Raw genomic sequence first — 20,876 nt, 5'->3', positions numbered from 1 at the left:
TTCGTCGTCACCAGGACCTGATGGCATCACGTATGCTGTCCTATGCCACCTTGGACATGACGCACGTGATGAGCTGCTCAGCTACTACAAAGAGTCTTGGTAGAACGGCGCCGTTCCTAGACAATGGAAATCGAGCCGCTTGATCCCCATTCTGAAACCTGGAAAGTCTCCGCTTGAGCTCTCATCATACCGTCCGATTGCGCTTTCGAGCTGCGTCGGTAAAGTGATGGAAAGAATGATTCTTGCTCGCTTGGAATGGTACCTAGAGCGATTCAACATCTATCCGGACGCCATGACGGGCTTTCGTCGAGGTCGCTCGTCCATCGACAACGTCATTGACATCGTAACATGGGTCCAAAATCAAAAAAGCCTCAAGCGCCTATCAGTGGCACTTTTTCTAGATATTAAAGGAGCATACGACAACGTCGCCCATGAGGCCATACTGAACTCGCTTGAGGCTGTTGGAGCTGGTAGCCGGATGTATCAATGGATTCGGGACTATTTAACTGAGAGGTCCTTTTTCTTACAGACTGAAGACGGCCCAACTTCGGAACATTACATCAGGCGTGGTGTGCCGCAAGGTGGAGTGTTGAGCCCCATTCTGTTCAACCTCGTCTTGGTAGGACTAGCGGAGTACCTACCGCGGTCAGTTCACGTCTCAATATACGCCGACGACATTTGCATCTGGGCTTCTGCGGTGACTCGACCTCAGGTACGAGCCAGGCTTCAGCGGGCGGCAACCATGACGGCGTCTTATCTACGAGAACAAGGCCTCAGCGTGTCTACTGAAAAGTGCGCATTGGTTGGCTTTACGCGCAAACTAATCATCGTATCCTGTTTCAATCAATGGTCAAGCGGTATCCTATTCTAAGACACATCGCTTTCTGGGTGTAATCATTGACCGCAACCTCTCGTGGAGCCCTCACTGCGTCTATCTAAAGAAGAAATTAGTTGCCATTGCTCAGGTCTTTAAATTTCTCTGCGGCAAAAACTGGGGTACACCAGTCCGTTCTATGATGCAGCTCTACAGGGTACTGTTTCTCGGACTCCTACGTTAGTCTGCCAGTGTTGTCAAATGCATGCAAGACGAACTTTCGCGCCTTGGAGAGCATACAAGGTCAAGCCCTACGCACGTGTTTAGGGTTGCCTCGGTGCACGTCAACAGCAGCAACAATTGTCATCGCTGAGGACCATATGATCCAGACACACGTAGTGTTCGACTCTCTCAGAGCGCACATTCGCCATCTGTCAAGGATCCCCGACCATCATTTGACCTCCCTACCAGCCGAAAGACCTCAAGCGACCTTTTCACGAGTGATTAGCGCTCATCAAGGGTGCATACCGTCATCTTCTACACCGGCGACAAAGCCTTCATCTACCCTGTGGTGCCTACGACAGCCTCAAGTGAATTTTGATACTCCTGGAATTACAAAAAAGTCCAATCATCCATCGCCGGCTCTGAAGCAACTTACGCTCCTATTACTACACCAGACGTATCATGACCGCATACATATATATACCGATGGTTCGACCTCACGTGCCAGCTCAACTGCCGCATTCGTCGTTCCAGCCAAGAAGGTTACAGTTAAATTCAAATTGTCGCACACGACTACATCGACATCGGCAGAACTTGAAGCTCTCCATGCCGCTATGATGTACGTCACCGAAGAGCCAACAGAGAAATGGGTCGAATTTTGTGACTCTAAGGCAGCCCTTCACAGCATCAAGTCTGCATTACGTCACAGAATATACGAGCAGATGATATGTGACATCAGGGAAGTGCACCACTATGCTCTGGAAAGAGGGCACACCATTACATTTCAATGGATTCCTGCTCACTGTGGCATTGTCGGCAACAACCTAGCAGACAAGGCTGCTCGGTCTGCCCACGAAGATACCCAGACGCGTTCAATACCTTTGGCGAGGTCGGACGCTGCCAGGGAACTTCGCCTACATGCACGCAAAAAGTCGCAAGATCTCTGGAGTTCAGGTGCCTTGAGCTGCCGATTATATAAACTGGATCCCACGCTAGACCATCGAGCACCTATTGTGTACCTGCCCCCGCTACGATGTACAACGCCTCCCTCTGCGGGAAACTTTGCACCGACTAGACTTACGACCTTTCACCGAGTCAAAGATACTCGGACCGTGGCCCCACCCGTCACTGGCACGAAAAGCGAATCGTGCATTACTGCAATACTTGAGGTACACCGGTTTAAGAGACCGTTTATAGTGTCCCTGTGCATAGTGTCCCGCCCACACGTACTCAGTGCTCACTCTCTCCCTTTCTCCTTTTTCTATTCCCCTTTCCCCCACCCCCAGTGCAGGGTAGCAAACCGGATACTCTTCTGGTTGACCTCCCTGCCTTTCCTGTCCTTGCTTTCTCTCTCTCTCTCTCTCTCAATTATTTCAATGAATCACTTGCGCATGGAGGGCCTAGGAGAATGAGGTTGTATGCTGCGCTTCTTCGCACATGTGTGTGCGGCGGCGACGAACGTCTGCACACAATGTATCTCTGCTTGATGCGTTAGCGCTCTGCCCACTGCAGCGGTCGCACAGCGTGTGCTGTGACCGTAATTGGCATTAATGCAAACACTGTACAAAAACAGTTCCTCTACCTGGCGACCGTGGCCACTTAGACGTCAAGGAGCATCTGGAAAAGGGCTTTGTCTTTCAGTTTCCGCGTAACAAAATTATGTTCCATCGTATATTCAAATTATAATCCGACGCTATCGTGTCGGCACCTTGTGTGTATGTCGTACTTAAGGCATTTTCTGACGCAATTTAGTTGGGGACATTCAATTACTTCAAGTGAGATTGGTGAGATCCACCTTCACAGTGTGGAATGGTCGCGAATTTTTTACATGCCGCTAATGGGTAGATGGAGACTGCCTCAGTAGCGCACGCTGTGGCTGGACGTTTACTGTTTGCCATTCCAGCCTGCTCTGAGTGTTTATGTTGTAGAGCAAGTTATGCCCGAGTTATACGTCTTTCTCTTTCTCCAGTAATTATTCTTCTCGCCTTTTCTTTTGTTTGTTTAGTCCTTTTATACTTTCTGAGTCGCTGGTGTGTATTTTTGATGAATAGAAAAGTCGGCTATACGGTGGCTTAGTTTCATCGCCCAGGCTTTCACTTCTCACCGATACAGATTTCTTATTCTAAACATTCAAATAAAAAAGGTCGTTGTCTTATGCAGAATAATAACTTTTAATTGAAGCTTGTGCTATGAATGCCCCTTGTCGTTTCACGTTTGCCTATTGATTTTCGATGGTTGATTTATAAGTTCAATTCTCCATTCAGGTTATATGATGAGTGTCGACTTGACCTAAACATTTCATGGCACTTGTTTTATTGCAGACGATAATCGAGAGCGTCGGAAGATGGCTGAAAGAATACGGCGATGTGTTTGGGTGAGTCATTCATTTCCTCGTCACTAGGAAAAAAAACATTTTTGCCTACCTAAGACAACGAGATGTGCCCTTTTGCTGTCGAGCCCAGTTTCAGATGACCACCACGGGTGAAGCAGAAATGACGGGGGCATGATGAAACCAATAAATTCATTTTTCCAGTCACAGAATGATTCTGTCACGTTGCAATTAACGCTTTTTATTGAAGTCCCTCCAGCAAATATGTGAGCAGCGAACGTAAAGCGGCAAAGCCGCGCTTTCATTCGTTTCGATAACTATACATGATACGTCCAGTATTAATAAGAAAACCTCGAGCATAAGGGCCCTCAGAGTAACTGGGATATGCAGAAATATCTTTGCCAATCGAATATTCAAGCTGCCAATTTAAGAAAAGCAAGCGCGTTTCCATGGCACAGTCAGCTTTTTATAGATGGCGCATAGATGTAACCAAGAGCAAGTAGGCATAATTATCGGACAATGTTTTGCCCAGCATGTAGGTTTGCTTCATGTCCCAAGAAAGATGTCATTCTTTTCTGCAGAACAATGAGGCTCGCCAATATTTTGCTAATTCGGCAGGTGGCTTTTTGTGGCAATCTAGATAACAGTAAAAAGCTAAACCACGGAGGAAGACACTTATTTATTTTTTATTTTCTCCTTCATAGTTTGGTTATTTACAATGGAATATAACCGTTGTTTCGCCTCGTAGCTTTGTGCCAAACAGTTTCAATGCGCATAATAGGGAGAGAGTGGTATCAACAAATACGGTTCCTATATCTTGAGCTGCATAGGAAGCTCTTCCGAGTACCGCTGTGGTAGCTGAGTGGGTACGGTGTTCTGCTGCTAAACACGAAGTGCCAAATTCAATTTCCAAGCACATCGAAGGCATTTGCATGGCTACACATCGAAAAATAAAAGAAACTCCCGGTTAACTAGATTTAAGTTACACGGTAACGAACCCAAAGTGGCTAAAATTAAGCTGCAACTCTCTACATCGGCGTCTCTCTAAAACACGTAACAGTTTTTGGCCACCCAACCCTAAAATTTGAATGCCTTATTGAATGCAATATTTAAGCTCGTTGGTGTTTGTTAAAGGAACTTCTTTTCGTTTCAGAGATTTCTGCTATATGTCACCATGTCCTTTGTTAAGGGGGCGTGGGGCATGGAATAAGCGTAACTTCATGTTCAACATAGAAATTTAAAAAATTCACTTTCGTCCTGTTTCTCACATTCAGGTTTTACCTCGGCGATGCTCCCGTCGTGGTGGTAAAAGACGTGGACATGATTGACAAGATATTCGTGAAGGATTTGAAGAACTTTACTGCCAGAGGAGTAAGTCCTACATAAAAGAACGCTACCATCCGGCTTTATTATTGAAAAGCCGATAGGTTTACCATAGAGTTTGGACAGACACAAATTGTCATTATTTTTAAAATGTTAAGTTTCAGTCAAAGCAAAAATTTATTTTTGATGTGGTTCGGGTAAATCTTGGAGGAACGTAACAGATTATTGTTCACGATTATAAATATTTTTTGTGCAAGAACATTTCCGTCTGTGCCTATGTCTGCACACGTGACTCAAGTTTTGCTTTGTTTTTTCGAGCACATGACGCACGTCCACGAGCTACAGCCTCTCTTCGTCCGCAACATGCTCTTCACCAAGGGCAACGTCTGGAAGGACGTGCGACACACCATGGCACAGTTCTTCACTCCGTCGAAGCTCAAATCGGTGTGTCATCTCAGTCGAAAATTTTCCGAAAGGCACATTCCGCTCACTCTATAATTCCATGGGCAAATGCGTAATACTCACTCCAATTCACTGGGAACGTCGGATCTGTATAGGCTTTTAAAGGGGAAATACGAATTTTTTTTTCTGATCGCTGGGTCATCCGTGTAAGTAGCAGTACGCTCCTCGGAAGGCGCTATATACTTGCCAAAAATGTAATACTACAAAAACAGCATGTCATTTCTAAAACGCTCAATTTTAATCTCAAAATTTGGATTTTACCAATTGGCGCTAATTGTAAAGCCGGTATTAACAGTTTCGACATTCTACACAGAGTGTTCTCTTCTGTTTAGTCAAGCAAATCAGATAATTGCTTACTATACTAACTCTCCTATAATTACCTTGTTTCTTTTTAGGAGTACACCCTATGAAGTGATCAAGTTGTTTCCATTTTCCTTGATGTGCAATGGTGTTTGGGTTTTGTGAGACTTCTTATATCTGAAAAATGAGATTGAGAAAGAATAAAAGCTCAACGATGATTAGGTCTATTAGGTTCACCTAGGTCAACTAATTAAAGGGAACCCTGACCATGGGAAGGAAATCAACAGAAGAAGAATAATTGGTTGGATCGCATGCGGCAGAAATCGTGAGCTCCTGACTGGAATCTTACCGTTATCATTGAAAAAGGAAGATATACAATCTGAATTTTACCGGTGCTGACATATGGGGCAGAGACGTGGAGACTGACAAAAGAAGCTTGAGAACAAGTTAAGGACCGCGCAAAGAGCGATGGAATGAAGAAGGCATAACTTTAAGAGACAGAAAGGGAGAGATTTGGATCAGAGAGCAAACGGAAATAGACGAGATTCTAATTGACATTAAGAAAAAAAAATGGCGCTAGGCAGGTCATGTAATGCGCAGATTAGATAAGCGTTAGACCATTAGATTGACAGAATGGGTACCAAGAGAAGGGAAGCGCAGTAGAGGACGGCAGCAGACTAGGTGGTGCGGCGAAATTAGGAAATATGCGGGCCCTAGTTGAAATCGGTTGGCGCAGGACAGGGGTAATTGGAGAGCGCAGGGAGAAAGGCTTTCGTCCTGCAGTGGACAAAAAATAGGCTGATGCTGAAAAGGTGAACGATGATTAAGCCTATTAGCATGTGAATTACCTGTCCGACTGTCGAGCGTAGTGCATTCAATGTTCCAGATATTACGTATGACCCGTAAATACCGGATAACTTGCGAGTTGCCGAGTCGCGCATTGAAAGCAATTTGCGCGTTGCTGATGTGAACAGAATAAATGAAAGAAAGCGTGACTCTAGTTCATGATCTTGAATTCGATCACTTTAAGGCAGTGTAAGGGAACGGTTATTAAAGAAAATTGCAGATTAAGCGAGACAAGGGGGAACAAGCAACCGAATTTGCATGAATAATTATTTGGATGATTAGAATCCAAGAGAACTAGACCCAAGGTTGTCTGGGCACAACCGGTCTAGACTAGCTTTTCGGCACGAAATTCAAGAAAATAAAACTTACCTTTGTTTATTGGTTCAGTAATCACCCTCATGGAGGAAAATACCTGAAATAATGTTTTCAAACAACGCCCGTTCGCTGGGTACTGGTCTGGTGTTTCTATCTAGTGTACATTTAAGCCTTTTATGAAGCGTGCCGTAAACGTGCTAATGTTTAATCTGCTAGCCGCTTCGTCCTCCTTCATCCGGTTCACCTAAAGAATGAATGAATTTGAATCCTTCGGCCACTTATACAGTGTTTCTCTAGTTGTGTATTTTTTTAGTACATATTATGCGTTCATTACATGTACTGACGCTTTCGTTTACTGAAAATTAAGGAATAAAGAGGTAAATTTCGCCTGCAAGTTGTCATTCAGGTCATGGGCGAAAAAAGAAGGGAGAGATTCTCTCGGCACACACTACCTGCATCTGCCGTCGCAAATGCGTGCACTTTAGCGCAATTAACTCGTCGTCACTGGTTGATCTTTTCCACAGGTGATGCCCTCTATGATGGACGCCCTCAAGCGGTTCATCGAGATTCTCGACGAGTGTGCCGAGCGCGGCGACGAAGTCGACATCAACGCACTGTGCGAGCGCTTGACGTTCGACGTCGTCTCAAAGGCAGCGTTCGGAATCGACACCAACGTGCAGCGTAACCCGAAACACCCGCTCTTCCAGGGTGCCCTGGTAACCGTTCCGACTTACATGGCGGGATTCTTCTACAACCTAGCCCGTGAGTTTCACAAATGTCTACGAGATTCACCGCGAGCCAGCTTTAGCCGTGTGAATAGTACGCATCGAAACTCCTTGTGCTACCACCACATGCAAGTACCACAGAGCGCTGATGTACAGAAGAAATATGCATTCTTAAATGCGTTATTCCCGATAGGAGGGTGCACGTGCGCATTACTCCTAAATATGTAGAGCGTTGTCTTAACATTGGTGAATACGTGGCCTTTGGCTTATATGTGTTCACGTTGGGTTTTCAGGTTAGTCTCTGGCTTTGAGAAAAAAAAAGTACACTATAGGGACTGTGTGGCAATGCGAATGTTTTTTGAATAAAATATAATATCTCTCGCGGTTCAGATGCAAACCGAAGACTTCGCAGCAGTAGCATCAGTCTCTGACGCACATACCGAAAGCCAGTCTGTTTTAGCTTGCATTGTTCCTGTTTCCATTTTCGTTAGAGCGCCGAATCTCCATGACATGCAGCTGCATTTACAACCTATCTTGAAAACGAACTGGTACCTGCACTATGGCGCAGGCTTCTGAAGGTCGCTATAAAAAAAAAACAATAATAATTAAGAGCGCGGCACCAATGTGTAACGAAAAGCGGGTGAAAAATCGAGCGGCTCAGGTAAATCGACGTATATACTGATCCACAATATCATTCTACCCTCATTCGTTAAATACATGAATAAATGACTCAGATAATTACAGCGAGCTTTAGATTTCTTTTACATGCATCAGACACTGTTCTCCACTGTTGCAGTCCTTTTTATTCTTTGAAATGTGTAAATGTGTGGGCTCCGTATTCAGCTTTCATCTTGCTGGTGGGCTGAAAACAATCATCCTTGAATGGCGGCTAATATACAAGGAAGAGGACGCGCTTACAGCTACGCCAGAAGGAGCGAAGAAAACAGAGGGAGATAGAGAAACAGCAAAGAAGTTAGCTGTGACCATGCTGGCTTCCTCTCACAGTGGAAGCGGGAAAGTTACAGAGACCTAAATAAGTGTGGACAGGCCAGACTTCGAGCGTGCTGTTGGCGCAGGCGAAGTGTTGAGCACTGCCTCACACAACACGGCCATTCAATGCGGCTAGCATCAACGCCCGCAGGGTTGCTGTTATTTGCTAGTGCTACAATATCCTCAGGGCGGATAGTCACGTAAATTTGGCTTCTGTGTCATTCGTGAAATGACCGGGGCTGCCAGTCATAGCTGTCGTTATTCTAGCCAAGTAGGTGTGAGGGTTCGTGAAGCAGCGCCCACATAGGTGTAGCAGAGCGTGCGTTGCTTCGCGTTATTAAAGACCAAATGGCTGGTGCTAATGCATACGGGGGTCAGGTGAGCGCAACCAGGTGAGCTCTAAATCAAGGAGCATTCATTTCCCTAAGTCTTATCATGGGCGACAGCGTGAAGGGATCATGCTGCATTCATTCTCACTGTAGTTTCTTCGAAGCGAAATAATGCCGATTAAGCTGCATTCATGCCTCAGGGAGAAAGTTGTGCGATGAATCTGGTCGAAAGTTGCGGTAAAGTCACGAAAAGAGCGAGGAGAGGCATGTATTTTTTGTTCCTTTCTTTTATTTGAGCGTACAGCAGCAGTAAGCCATCACAACCTAGAAGTACAGGTCTAGTCCGCGCTACGTGCGGGTAAAGGTGTTGCGCAATGAAATCATAGTGACTGACAAATACACTAAACAAAAGACCACATTTTTTTCCGCTTGTTAACTGCTCTACAGATACCTAATACAAGTATGGACAAGACTCAAGTGATTACTTCTAGCACAGATCAGAGAGAGCGTGAAATACTCGAGGCCTTCCCTATTCATCGGGAGAAACAGCCCTGGGTCAGCAAACCTAACTTAATTTTGACGGCAAAAGAAATAAAAATCTTGCACAATAGGGTGTCATTGCTCATGCGCTTCAGGGATTCATCATCCAGCACGCGTCTTTTTGCGTAAATATTTGGGTCCTTCTGAGTATAATGTCAGTTGATGTCTAGCGTTCGGTGTGTCTTTTTCCGTGTTCCTGTCCGGGTCCTTTTTTACTCGCTAGTGCAATGTCCCCTCATGCGTCTAATCTTCGCCTTTAAGAATGCAACGTGCTAGCATTCCAAGATTCGTGACTGCTTCTCCAGCTTCCCGGCAAGTGCATCTTATGCAACTGCGGTGTTTACCGGGAAACGAAAGCAGCAATGCTATGCACGAAGGGGAGCTTTCTGGTAGAAACGCGGCCTCTTGCGCGGGCTGCGAATGTGCGGAGGCGAGCGCCGTTTGGATGGTGCGGCTAGGAACCGGACACGCCGCTCAATTAATGGTAAAAACACTGACAGAGAGCTTTGTATTTAAGTTCCCGCGAAACAGAATATTTTCTCATATATTCAAATTACACCTTGTGCAGTTCGGCAAAGTGAGAAATTTTGTTTGGCACTCTGCGCTGCATTTCAAGCAATTTGGGCTTATGGCAGGGCACCTTGCGTTGTGACGCAGTTAGCAAAAAATACTTTGACGTATATTGAATCCTACTGGATCGGACGTTATGATGTTGGCAGGTTGTGTGTACTTTGTACATTACGATTTTTTAGCCATTTTACTTTGTGAAATTCAATTACTTCTGGTACATTAGTGCTACACGGAGGGCCTGCCTGGCAAGGAGTGATTATTCGTTCACAGGACGGTCAGCGCTGGACGCCGACCTTATTTGTTCTATCGCGTTAAAGCAGTCGCAAGTCTGTAGCCGAGTTGGAAGCCAGCGAGCACAAATACGTTCTAGGCCTCGCTATCTCTCGAGCTACGTGACGGGGTGCATGCGCCATTGATCTAGAGCTATCTTTAGGCTTTAGGTGCAACGCTGTGGAAGCTACAGGCTTCTTTATGTTGCTTCTGAGCAATTTTTGGGAAAATGCTCTTAATGTAGGCTGAATTCTCGTATATAAAAAAGGTGTGTTTCCTGGAAACGAATGAACTATGCATTTAACCCGGCTGCTGAAGGGGCGATTTAGGTCCCCAACTTGGTTTCTGTTGCTTTTATTTTCGTGTTTTTCTTTCATTTTCAGTCCGTGAATGCCGACTGGCGCGCATGCTCGCGTGAGAGAAGCCGTTAGGGAGCAGCGAAGCGTTGACGGAACTAGCGGAGCCATAAATTTTGGTGACCCAACGTGTTGCCTAGCTTCTACAGCGTTGCACCGATTGTATGAAACTCATACAATTGGATATTCGCTCGTGTCAGCGTTGGCGCTGACACGAGCGAAGTATGAGTGCGGTCGCTACGTGGCCAACTAATGGCAGGCATTTTTAGCATTAGTCAAAAGTTGTATTCTTGTATATAATGACCAGTAGGTAATAAATAAATCAAAAATAAGCGATCGTGGCGTTACAGTTAGGGCATCGAGCTTCTGAGCTCGGTGTAAGAGATTAAATCCCATCATTGGACACCTGAAATTTATCGTGACAGCGCTAAGGGCTTTGTGCCGGTAAAAACCCGGCGTCGGCATAAGTGTGGGCGTCGGCGAGGTTGTTCCTATGGAAAAGGTAATCCTGAATCACGCATCCCGGTCCACGCAGGCCCTCCGCTTGGCGCAGAGACGTTACTGAACTAAATGAATTTCTCAGTGTAAAATACATAATAAAATTCGTAAAGCGCAAGTTACACACAACCTCCAGATATGACAGTGTCGGACTCTAATTTGTATAAATGAGAAAATATAATTTTGTTACACGGAAGTTCAAACACCAACCCATTTTCCAGCTGCAGTTTGAGGTCTGTCTGAGTGGGAGCGGCGCGACCCGCTCGATTCCATGCAACACCATCCAGGTGGCGGTCGCCTCCGCGCATGCGCGGCAGCGGCGGTGCCCGCCGTGGGGAAAACAAGCAGAAAGCTTTCCTTCGTGCATAGCGTTCTCCGACAGCGTTACCAGGAAAACATTACAGTTACATAAGCGGCACTTACCGGGAAGCGAGAGCAGCTGTCAGGGATCTCTGAACCCTACTGCGTTCCACTGGTAAAGACGAAGGTTAAGCGTCCTCCAAATTTTTCTTTTTAGAATAGGAGGCGAGACAGGAGCTACCTTCGATGAGCCAGCGAACGCCGTTAAAACAAGAATTTACTAAATTCAACGCCTTTTCTGCAAGAATACAGTTCTAAACAAATTATTTAGTAATTGTTTTACCCGGGACGTTCCTTTCAGAAAATCTATTTCATTGGCCGTGGATATTTAAGGCATTCTCTCGGGTGATCGATATGTTCTACGTGAACCCTATGGTTGCCTTAACCAAGAAGGCAATCGATGTCATCGAATTCCGACGCCAGAACCCACAGGTTGGAAACTTTCATTAGCCATCATTTTGCGGTTGCTTTCGTAAAAACAAAATGTTTATTTTGACATTTTGTTAAAAATTAAATTATGGGGTTTTACGTGCCAAAACCACTTGCTGATTATGAGGCACGCCGTAGTGGGGGACTCCGGAAATTTCGACCACCTGGGGTTCTTTAACGTGCACCTAAATCTAAGTACACGCGTGTTTTCGCATTTCGCCCCCATCGATATGCGGCCGCCGTGGCCGGGATTCGATCCCGCGACCTCGTGCTCAGCAGTCTAACACCATAGCCACTGAGCAACCACGGCGGGTTTTGACATTTTGTATTTGTGTTTGTATTTATTTGTGCGCGAAATAGGCTTTACTTGTCTTAGGCATGAGACATCGCAAATGTCATACCGGAACCCTGAACAGCGTGTTTATTCGTGGACAGTCCCTTCAGGGAGGACGACTCGTTCTGTTACGGTGGTTTGAGAATTCTAAGTGTTTGAAGGAAGAAATGCAGCATTCCTCATCCTTTCTTTGCTTAAGGAGAAAAAATGCATGCGTTTAAGGAACCTAGTATACCCTGAATTGCCTGAAAATAAACATCGACTTTTTTTATCACCAGACAAAGTGTGCGTTACTTAAACTTATCAATTGGTATGCACATATGTTTAGTAAGAATTTCTAACGCATTTCTTAACTGGTAGCATGTGTTGACCTCTCCATCTGCATGACAAATAGCAATAAAATATACCTTTGACCTGAAAGTTCTTTTTTGCTAAATGTTTGTCAGAAGTTCGCACCTGCTGTCTCTATCGTAGACGAGAACTCTGGTCATGACTATATGCTTAGTTCGCCCGGGAAAAAGTGAGAAACTTGTGTGATGCTGTCGGAGAAGCGAGTCGCGGCAGATATGTTAGCTGGCATTGGCGGCAGCCCATAAAACTACATAGCGCGGATTGGCAGGCTAAGCTGCGAACACAGCCCGTGTTCAAAGTGCTATGTATTTTAAGTCTGCAAGTCTGCTCTAAGATATGTGATCACGGCGGTAAGGCTGCCCCGATTGTTGTTTGGTTGATTTAACAGTAACTTCTTTTCGGTTCACTTCAAATAAACAAAACGGTTGTCCTAGACGAGTTTCAGAAAAACTCATATAATGGGATATTCGGCAATAAATGCTGCGCAGGTCCATGCGTTTCAAGATTAAATTATGGGGTTTTACGTGCCATCTCGAATAAGATTGCCTTGGTGCGTCGAAGGCCTTATCCACGAAGTGCACTATTCGTACAGGTTGTCGCGTTCAGCCTGGACCAATTCGCAACATCCCGGCCAAATAACACGCCATAGTTTGGGACTCAGAAATAACATGGAGCAGCTTGGGTTCCTTCACGTGCACTCTTTGCACGCTACACGGATATATTTGCATTTTTTTCCATAGAAATGCGGTGGCTGTGGCTGAGAGTTGATCCCGCAACCTCATTCTTATCAACGTAACGCCAAAGTCACTAAGCAACCATGGCACGCCAGGGCTTATGTAGTAGTTTATAAGTCCATGCCTGATACGGTGTGAAGAGTTGGCTTAGCACGGCAGATATGAGCATTGGGAGAGATGAACATGGGGCTGCATAAAATAAAACTATGCCATTAGGATTCTATAAAAAAATTCTGACGTCAAGTTTACGTAACCACAACATCGCGTGGTGTTCACTGGTGTCCAATCGAATGCTCTGCTTGTTTATAGGGAGCAATTTTCGTTTGCTTTGAAATCAAATAGCATTGCCTACATTGACAGGCCATTATTATGTAATTGGCTGACAAAGCTTGAGCGGAGAGGGTTTCAGTGGGTCCGAGCTAGCGCAATGAAAGTAGATAAGCGGATGAGGAGGACAGAGCCGACATCTGCGATTGGTCTGCTTCCTCTTGCTTAGCTTGTGATGCATCACTGGTCAAAAATTGTTGCGGTCTGCTATGGAAGGTTAAAAAAATTCACCCGCGATTACGATACTCGCTAATTCGATATTTTAGCGCAGCTGTATACGTGTTTTCCTTTCGTTATATATAGGCTGGCGCGGACAATCTGTTTTATGCGGCACTTTGTAAACGAAGCGAAATCTAGCGCGACTGCCTCGCTAATCGGGAGATTGCCACGCGCAGCGCGTGAGTGACGCGTCGGCACGATTCACAGCAGCCGCCGCAGACGGACCTCCGCTCATGTAGCGCTTTGTTTCCATATATCTGATGCACGCTACTCTGGCGCAATCTCCTAGCCATCGTCACCGTAAAGCCTACCTTGCGCAGCACTACGCTTTTCTTTTCCCGCTTTCGCCCTACCCTCCTACTCCGCTTTCCTTTTAGCGCGCTGTTTACTATCGTCGGCATTCATCACCCGATGCGCTCCGCGTTCGCTCTTTCGCCTTCGCTATGCTCGTTCGCTCGGTTACGAGGGACACCGAGGCACGCGGGCACTCAGCGTACGAACGGGTGCCCGAGAGCGGTGCTCTGAAATGCCGATAAAAGGGATCTTCAGAGAAGAAGAGTCGGCAGACAGATTTCGTACCCTTCCAAAAGGGCTCAACTACGTTCTATTGCCACCCATTTTTTTTTAATCATACGCAGCGATAACCCTTCTTCTCGGCACCTACGAGTAGCCTATGCCAGAGCAACCGGTGGGCAGCACACCTTTATTCCTTTCAAAACGGGGCAGTCTCCAGCTTTTCCGAAAAAAAAAAATCTGTTTTGTTCGGCATATTATAATTTTTTTTGCGCACATGTCACTTCGACCTGGTGTGTTTTCGGAGTTATGTGATGCCACTTGACCGAGAGGTGAAGTGGGCGCAGCCCAAACCCTTTGACCAATAGCGGAGGGCTACCGGCGAAAAAGGCTTAAAATCGAAAGAAGTAGTTCCTTTGTACGGCCTAATAATCATGCATAAATAATGTGTACATGTCACGTCATATTAGGACATTTTACTGTTTTTGGGATGTTGCGTTACAGATAGGTGAAGAGGCGGTGTTGCGTAAAAAATTGACCAATCGTGGAAGGCTAGGGGCAGAAATGGAATAGAAACAGATGGGGATAGCAGTACGTTATAACACCCATATACACAATTTTTTTTTTCTACCAAGAAGCATTCTACACACATATATGCAGAAAACTGCTGGACGCAAAATGCAGGCATAGAATTCATCGTAGGGGTTAAGTATGTGGCGCCTGATGTGCCTTCGTATGCAAATTGCGAGCCGAATTGGTTCGTTAGCTGTAGGAACCATTCATATCTGGCTCCTTGGTCGAAGAAACTTCCGGTAGTTCACATTCTTCTTAAAATTCTTTAAACTATATGTGCCCTATACCTGATTATGCACATATTGTAACTAAACAGAGCAAAGTAACAAAGTATACCAATAAAATATTATGCCGGTGTATCGAGTGGCTTCGTCTTCTGTGACGATGGCTCTCACAATTTCAATTTAAAACTGCCCTTACTATTTGTATATGTATAGCTAACACACACTAAATAGAATGCCCTTTAAAAGCATGTTTGTATCATTTGTTTATTGTGTTTAAAATAGTCGCAAGCCGAAAAGGATTGCGCACTGTCACCTCTGCGGCTTGCTCCGCCGACACTCGCGGACAACTTTTTGTTGGCATTGAAGGAAAAACTACGGAGGCAGAGCGTGCACAAGTATGAGCTCTTCCGAAAAATGTCCCGCACTCTCATTCTCGTTAGTTTAAGCCAGCAAAGTGCAAACAAACGAGTTATCTACAACAGCAACTTAAGAAAAAATGTGCTAGGGTCTAGTAGTTGGACTTTTTCTTCGATTTTTCTCTTCTGCGTTTCGGCAAATGCGACGAACGCCGCATGCGGTAACTACGCTGAGTCTGTACCTCTTCCGAGATGCCGAATGCATGCCCGACTCAGAACCCATGTGCAGAAGCTCTTCACCTGTAGCTTTCGCTTCACTGCCACAGAAAGTTGTCGGCCTGTATATCACTTAGTGAAGTCGGAACATGTGCGCCATCCTGGAGGTTTAATCTCAGGCCATGGACAGCGCAACTATACGTTTGAGTTGTTTGCTCAGCCTTGAGAAGCTACATATCAAATACGGCTGAATACTTGCCCGTGCATGGGTTGTTTTAATATCTGCCTTGTTTACGAGTAGGTGCGCCAACGAAAGGGGATATGCGAGGTGTTCTCATGCGCGGAAGCAAAGAATCCGTTGCGTTGACGCCAAATGAGGCAACAGCTGTTCTTCGCTGTTTTGCTCCTTATTTGCCTCAGTGGCACGAGGACCGGCCACGCCTACAGCGTCAATGCATTGCTGCGCACCCTGTAAATATATGGGCTAGTTGCTTAGCTCATCAACGTGCAATATGCACTCAGCTTGACATGAGCTCAAGACCTGTCTGCAAAGAATTTGAAGTTATATGCATCAGGAGTGCTTATGAACCGAATGCTGTGGTGTGCCTTTACAAGGTGTCATGAGTACCCTGATCTTCTCGGATAACGAACGTAATTTGGCGGCTGTGAAGGAACGCTCACTGTCAGATGGCGCAGTGAGCTCCAGTGTGTTACTGGTTATTGACTGTCATCAGAAGTACCAATACCCGTCATGTTACTTGCAATTATCTGCAGTGTTCAGAGCCTTAACAGATATCCACCATCTGTGCATGTTCGTGAGAGAATTTGCATGCAATAATATAATATAATTTATTGTCCGCAAGGTCAACAATCTGCCGTGAACACAAGCGCTGTTTCTTACATCGTGAAGGCAGTGCATTTGATATGTGCACAATTGCTTTTGTTCCTTTCAGCTAGTTCTTCCCGACATGGCTCAAATTCTCCTGGACGATGCAACTGGACGAAAGAGCGAGCCACTGAAGGACAACAACGAGGCTGCAAGGCCGCCGGGTACTATGTCAATATAAGATGTTATCTTATGTATTTATATACTTTAAACTGTCAAGCAAATCAACAGTTCTTAACGTCAAGAACATTCGCCAGCCTTGAGTTATGAATGAATGAATGCTTATTTCGCAGGAATTGAAAACTTAGGTCTTCAGGGGAAAATTAAGTTCGCGATGAGGTGTAACGTGACGTAAGATGAGAATTGTACAAATCCAGCTTATTCCTCTTTCCTGCTCGGCAACATTGGGCCTAGCATAAATAACAAACATTATTAAAGAAAATCGCTTTCTGTGCACTTGTGCATCGAAATTAGCTGAGGTTGCTGCTTAGACTCGCATAACGGCCAAACTGGCGTTCTGACACTCGCGCGATAGCAGCAGCGAGAGAGTGGCCCCGAGGAACTCCAGGTCACGGGCCTCATCAGTCTGCTGCGCCGGAACCCAAATTGTGTTTTTAAGTTCTTCCATTGTGCGGAAAGTCTATGTTTAAGTTTTGAGATAGAAGACATTCGCATTACGCCTTAATATTAGTTCATAAAATTTCTCGTATAACTTGCGGTAACGTTAACTTGTAAAATTGTCATCATGTACAGATGAAAAGTGTTGAAAATGTGCGGGCTTATATTTTAACGCGCTGCTCCTAGTCGATATAGCGGCCAAGGCTTTTCTTGCTCGATAGATTTAGCGGGCTACATCGGTGAGCAAAATCGGAAGTCGTCCTGGGCCTATGTTTGTAAACAGTGAAAGGGTCTATACAAAGAATAGCAAAATAAAGTGCAAGTAGAACTTTTTTCCCTTTCTTTCACTCTTTTTCTTTTCGTTTTCTTAGAACGAGGTTTCCCATACGTCATATCATAGTTAAATAAATGCGTGCAGCCATCATTAGTGAAAAAGCTCCATACGTGGTCTATGGAACTTATTGTCCACAATTATTCTCTCGTAAAGTGTGGCCTGGCCGTAATCTGTGGCCTATAAAAGCGTTTTTATCCTACTGTAATGTCCGTGTACACTGCCACTTGAGATGGCGGGCATCGGCTGCAGACTAGGGCCAGAGCACTTCGGGCACTTCACAGGGTCTTCATTTGGTGAGTCCTAGGCCCAGGTTCTGGTTCTGCCCCGTCCCGATGTCTCGGAATATAGGTTTTCTCTACCTGCGTTAGATTACGAAGAAGGGAGAAGACACGTTTACGGGGTGATTACAGTGCGTGTAGCCCATCGGAGAAGAGATCTTAGGGCAAAGAAGTGGGAAGGGGGTACGAGAGAACGAAAGTAGGTGCACTGTTAGGTAACGAAGGAGGGTGAGGGATCTTGTTGGCTATGTTAGTACACTGATTGTCTGCACAGACTAAGACTGGGGGTAGCGTTTACGCGCGGATACGTGCACCTCATGCGACGCACCGAGTCTCCACACTGTGAGGTGTGCAATGGGACTGAGACTATAGGTCATGTGCTTTGTGACTGCCCTAAGTACGTGGAAGAGCGTGAAAGGTTGGACAACGACCTTACGCGTCTCGACAGCGCACCGTTGTCGGAGGACGTTGTTTTAGGCCCTTGGCCAGATCCTCAATCGAGTTTCAAGGCCATTCAGGCATTACTGAACTTTTTAAAAACAACGGGCTTGGATTGCAGACATTGAGCATGCCAAATTGCTTGCGATATGTTCTACATCTTCCTTCTATCGTCATCGTCACCCATCATGCACCTCTTCCCTCTTTCTTTCCCTCTTCCCCTTCCCCCAATGCCGAGTAGCTGGCTAGAGGAATATACCTCAGGCTGACCTCTCAGCATTTCATATCATTAAACTTCTCTCTCTCTCTCTCTCTGATTGTTACCGTTAACTTGCACTCAGAGGACTTTGGTGGTGGAATGCGATATGTGAAGTTTATGGATATATTCAAATATATGCCTTTTTTAAAAGCTAAGTTCAATTGCTTCTCGGTGATGAAAGGCAGTTTTGTGTTAGCTATTCGGTTACTCTTTCATGATGTAGCAGGTAAAAACAAACTGATGGAATAGGAGGGACGACGCAAACACTGCCGTCGCGCGTCCCTTATTTTCCTTCTGTGTCTCTTTTTTTCGCGCTGCTACACGTCTAACACAATTGGAGTTGCCGAGTTTTCTATTTGTCTTTGTTCCCAGGCAAAGAAAATCTAATTATGGTAAATGGTACAAACTCTTTAAATTGTCGGAATTGATGTAAGACTTGGCATTGCCGTTATTGCACTTGCACTTATGGCTTCTCTGCTGATCACTTCATGCGCAGCCCATTGTTAAGCGGGTATTCACTCCATTGAACTGAGCTTGGTAGACAATGCGTGGTTGGAGGAGAGAAAGTACGGGCTTCTATGCCACATCAGTGCTAGCCCCAACGCAATCTTGCCGTAATCCCCTTGGCGCAATCCTGCACATTAAGTGAATTGTTGAGGCTGACGACTGGCGGATGCGCTCAAGCGAGCACGCAGACGAGCAAGGATGTTCTATATCTGGGCCAAGAACAACTACATTTTTGGCATTACGGATGGGCCAATAGCGACTTGAAAGCAAGTTTCAGGGTGTGACTTTATTGCCTGATTTGTTAGCGACATAAATTTAGTAGGAATATTTGAAGAATTAGAGGGTTCTGGTCAGTACGCGTGCGTCTAGGATATCACGATCATTTTCTACGTGCTTACATTCACGTTCCTGCAAATTGACCAGTCGTCAGGCTAAATCGCAAATTTTATGTAGCTTTGGTTATGAAGAATGCGGCAGTGCTCGAGGCAATACGTTCGGTCGCAACCGAAAGCGATTGTCTTTGTAGCTCCTGATAATGAGCTACACGTCTTCGCCACATCAATGGTAACAGGAAACAAAACCGCATTTGAATCTGTGACCATACAGTATGGACGACACGGTTGCCTTGTTTCAGCGTCTTGTTTAGTTGAACTAGATTATGCCTATCAATTGTTTATTTGGACAACGAACTTATTATAGTAGAAACAATTAGCCACTTGGTATAATGTATGTTCCTGATACAACTCTCAGTTTTTGAACAAAGCTGACGTTTCTTAACTCCTCTTCCAGTCTATACCCTGCTTCTGTACGATGCTACTAATGTTAAATTTCAGCACAAATCATCGTATGCACTGGAACTTCTTGTGTTTTATCATCTTTAAAGAAGAGAAAATACTGAACCACTAAAATACGATTACCTCGATCAAAGCAAAATAGACCCACCATTAAAATTTATGTGAATCCGCGTTGTGTTTTGCCCGGGTGCAGCGTGCATCTCACGCCGAAGTGGAATGGCGCCACACCTATATGGGCTAACGTTCAATACTACTCTATTACTCTCACTGTTTTTCATGCAATTTCCTTCACCATAATAATTTTTTTGAACGTGCGTATCGTGTGACGAACTTATCCCTCGTCTCTTAGAGAGTCACGATACCAAGGCTAAAAAGATAATGCGTGCGGTATCAAATAGTTGTCTCCGCAATGTGTTTACCAGTAATGCGCAGTTGTTCATGCGAAGTATCTTTTCTGTTCTTTTGCGAGTGAGAACTTTGTTCTGTTGCCAGTCTAAGATGACCGTGTTGTCGCTAAAAAAGGGCATGTCGGTTAAATTCTTCGCACGTTCGTTCCCACACAGTTTCGCTTCCTATGGAGACGATGAGAGATATAGCGACAAACTGCATGGTAATCTTTCTTGGAGGGTAAGTACACACACCTATTTTCCTATAATTTAAATTTAGTAACCTCTGAAGGCTCGGGTTTCAAATTATTAAGAAATACTAAATGATAAAATTATTGATTGAACTATTAAATGCCGAGTATATTCGAATGCACTGTCAATATATCTAACTTCATTTTTTAGTTAACGCTAAGGAGGTTAGACTTTTTGCTTCGTACTCTTATCATTCGGCCCGTCTTCGTTTAATGCACTTTTTTTACCGTCTAAAGCCCCGTTAAGTAGAGCATAAGGTTATTTTGGGGGCATACCATGAAAGCTGAAATAAGTTTTGTTATTTATTTTTTATCACGTGCTGTGAAGCACAGCGGCGTGACCTCTGAGTGTTTCCGCCTCACTGATACGCTCACGACGCTAGTGGACTACGCGCTTGTTGTGCGTCACGTTTTCGCTAGCAATAAAGAGGCCCAAGGGCCGGCCCAGAATGGACACTGAAGGGAAAAACTAAATCAGTATTCACTGATAAAGTATTTCTTAGCCAATTTTAGTCGACGTTGGCATGATCGGTCAATCATTAGCGGGCAATATGGCGGCCAGATTTTCATTTCTTGAATTACGTGCCGTATACTGCTCCT

At 45.1% G+C, this 20,876-nt stretch overlaps 1 protein-coding gene across 1 annotated transcript in view; it reads left to right on the top strand.

Moving 5' to 3' along the window:
• Positions 1–20,876, top strand: part of LOC129383529 (probable cytochrome P450 9f2) — a 43,815-nt gene that overhangs the window by 7,797 nt on the left and 15,142 nt on the right. The window contains exons 3-9 of the mRNA XM_072290155.1: positions 3,358–3,410; positions 4,640–4,736; positions 5,007–5,132; positions 7,136–7,373; positions 11,551–11,681; positions 16,479–16,575; positions 20,203–20,266. Coding sequence (XP_072146256.1) covers positions 3,358–3,410; positions 4,640–4,736; positions 5,007–5,132; positions 7,136–7,373; positions 11,551–11,681; positions 16,479–16,575; positions 20,203–20,266 — 806 coding nt within the window. The remainder of the gene's footprint in view (positions 1–3,357; positions 3,411–4,639; positions 4,737–5,006; positions 5,133–7,135; positions 7,374–11,550; positions 11,682–16,478; positions 16,576–20,202; positions 20,267–20,876) is intronic.

This window comes from Dermacentor andersoni, chromosome 8, assembly GCF_023375885.2.
Source record: "Dermacentor andersoni chromosome 8, qqDerAnde1_hic_scaffold, whole genome shotgun sequence".
NCBI classification, from domain to species: domain Eukaryota; kingdom Metazoa; phylum Arthropoda; class Arachnida; order Ixodida; family Ixodidae; genus Dermacentor; species Dermacentor andersoni.
Note: the sequence above shows the minus strand (reverse complement) of the source record. Positions and strands in the feature narration are given on the sequence as shown.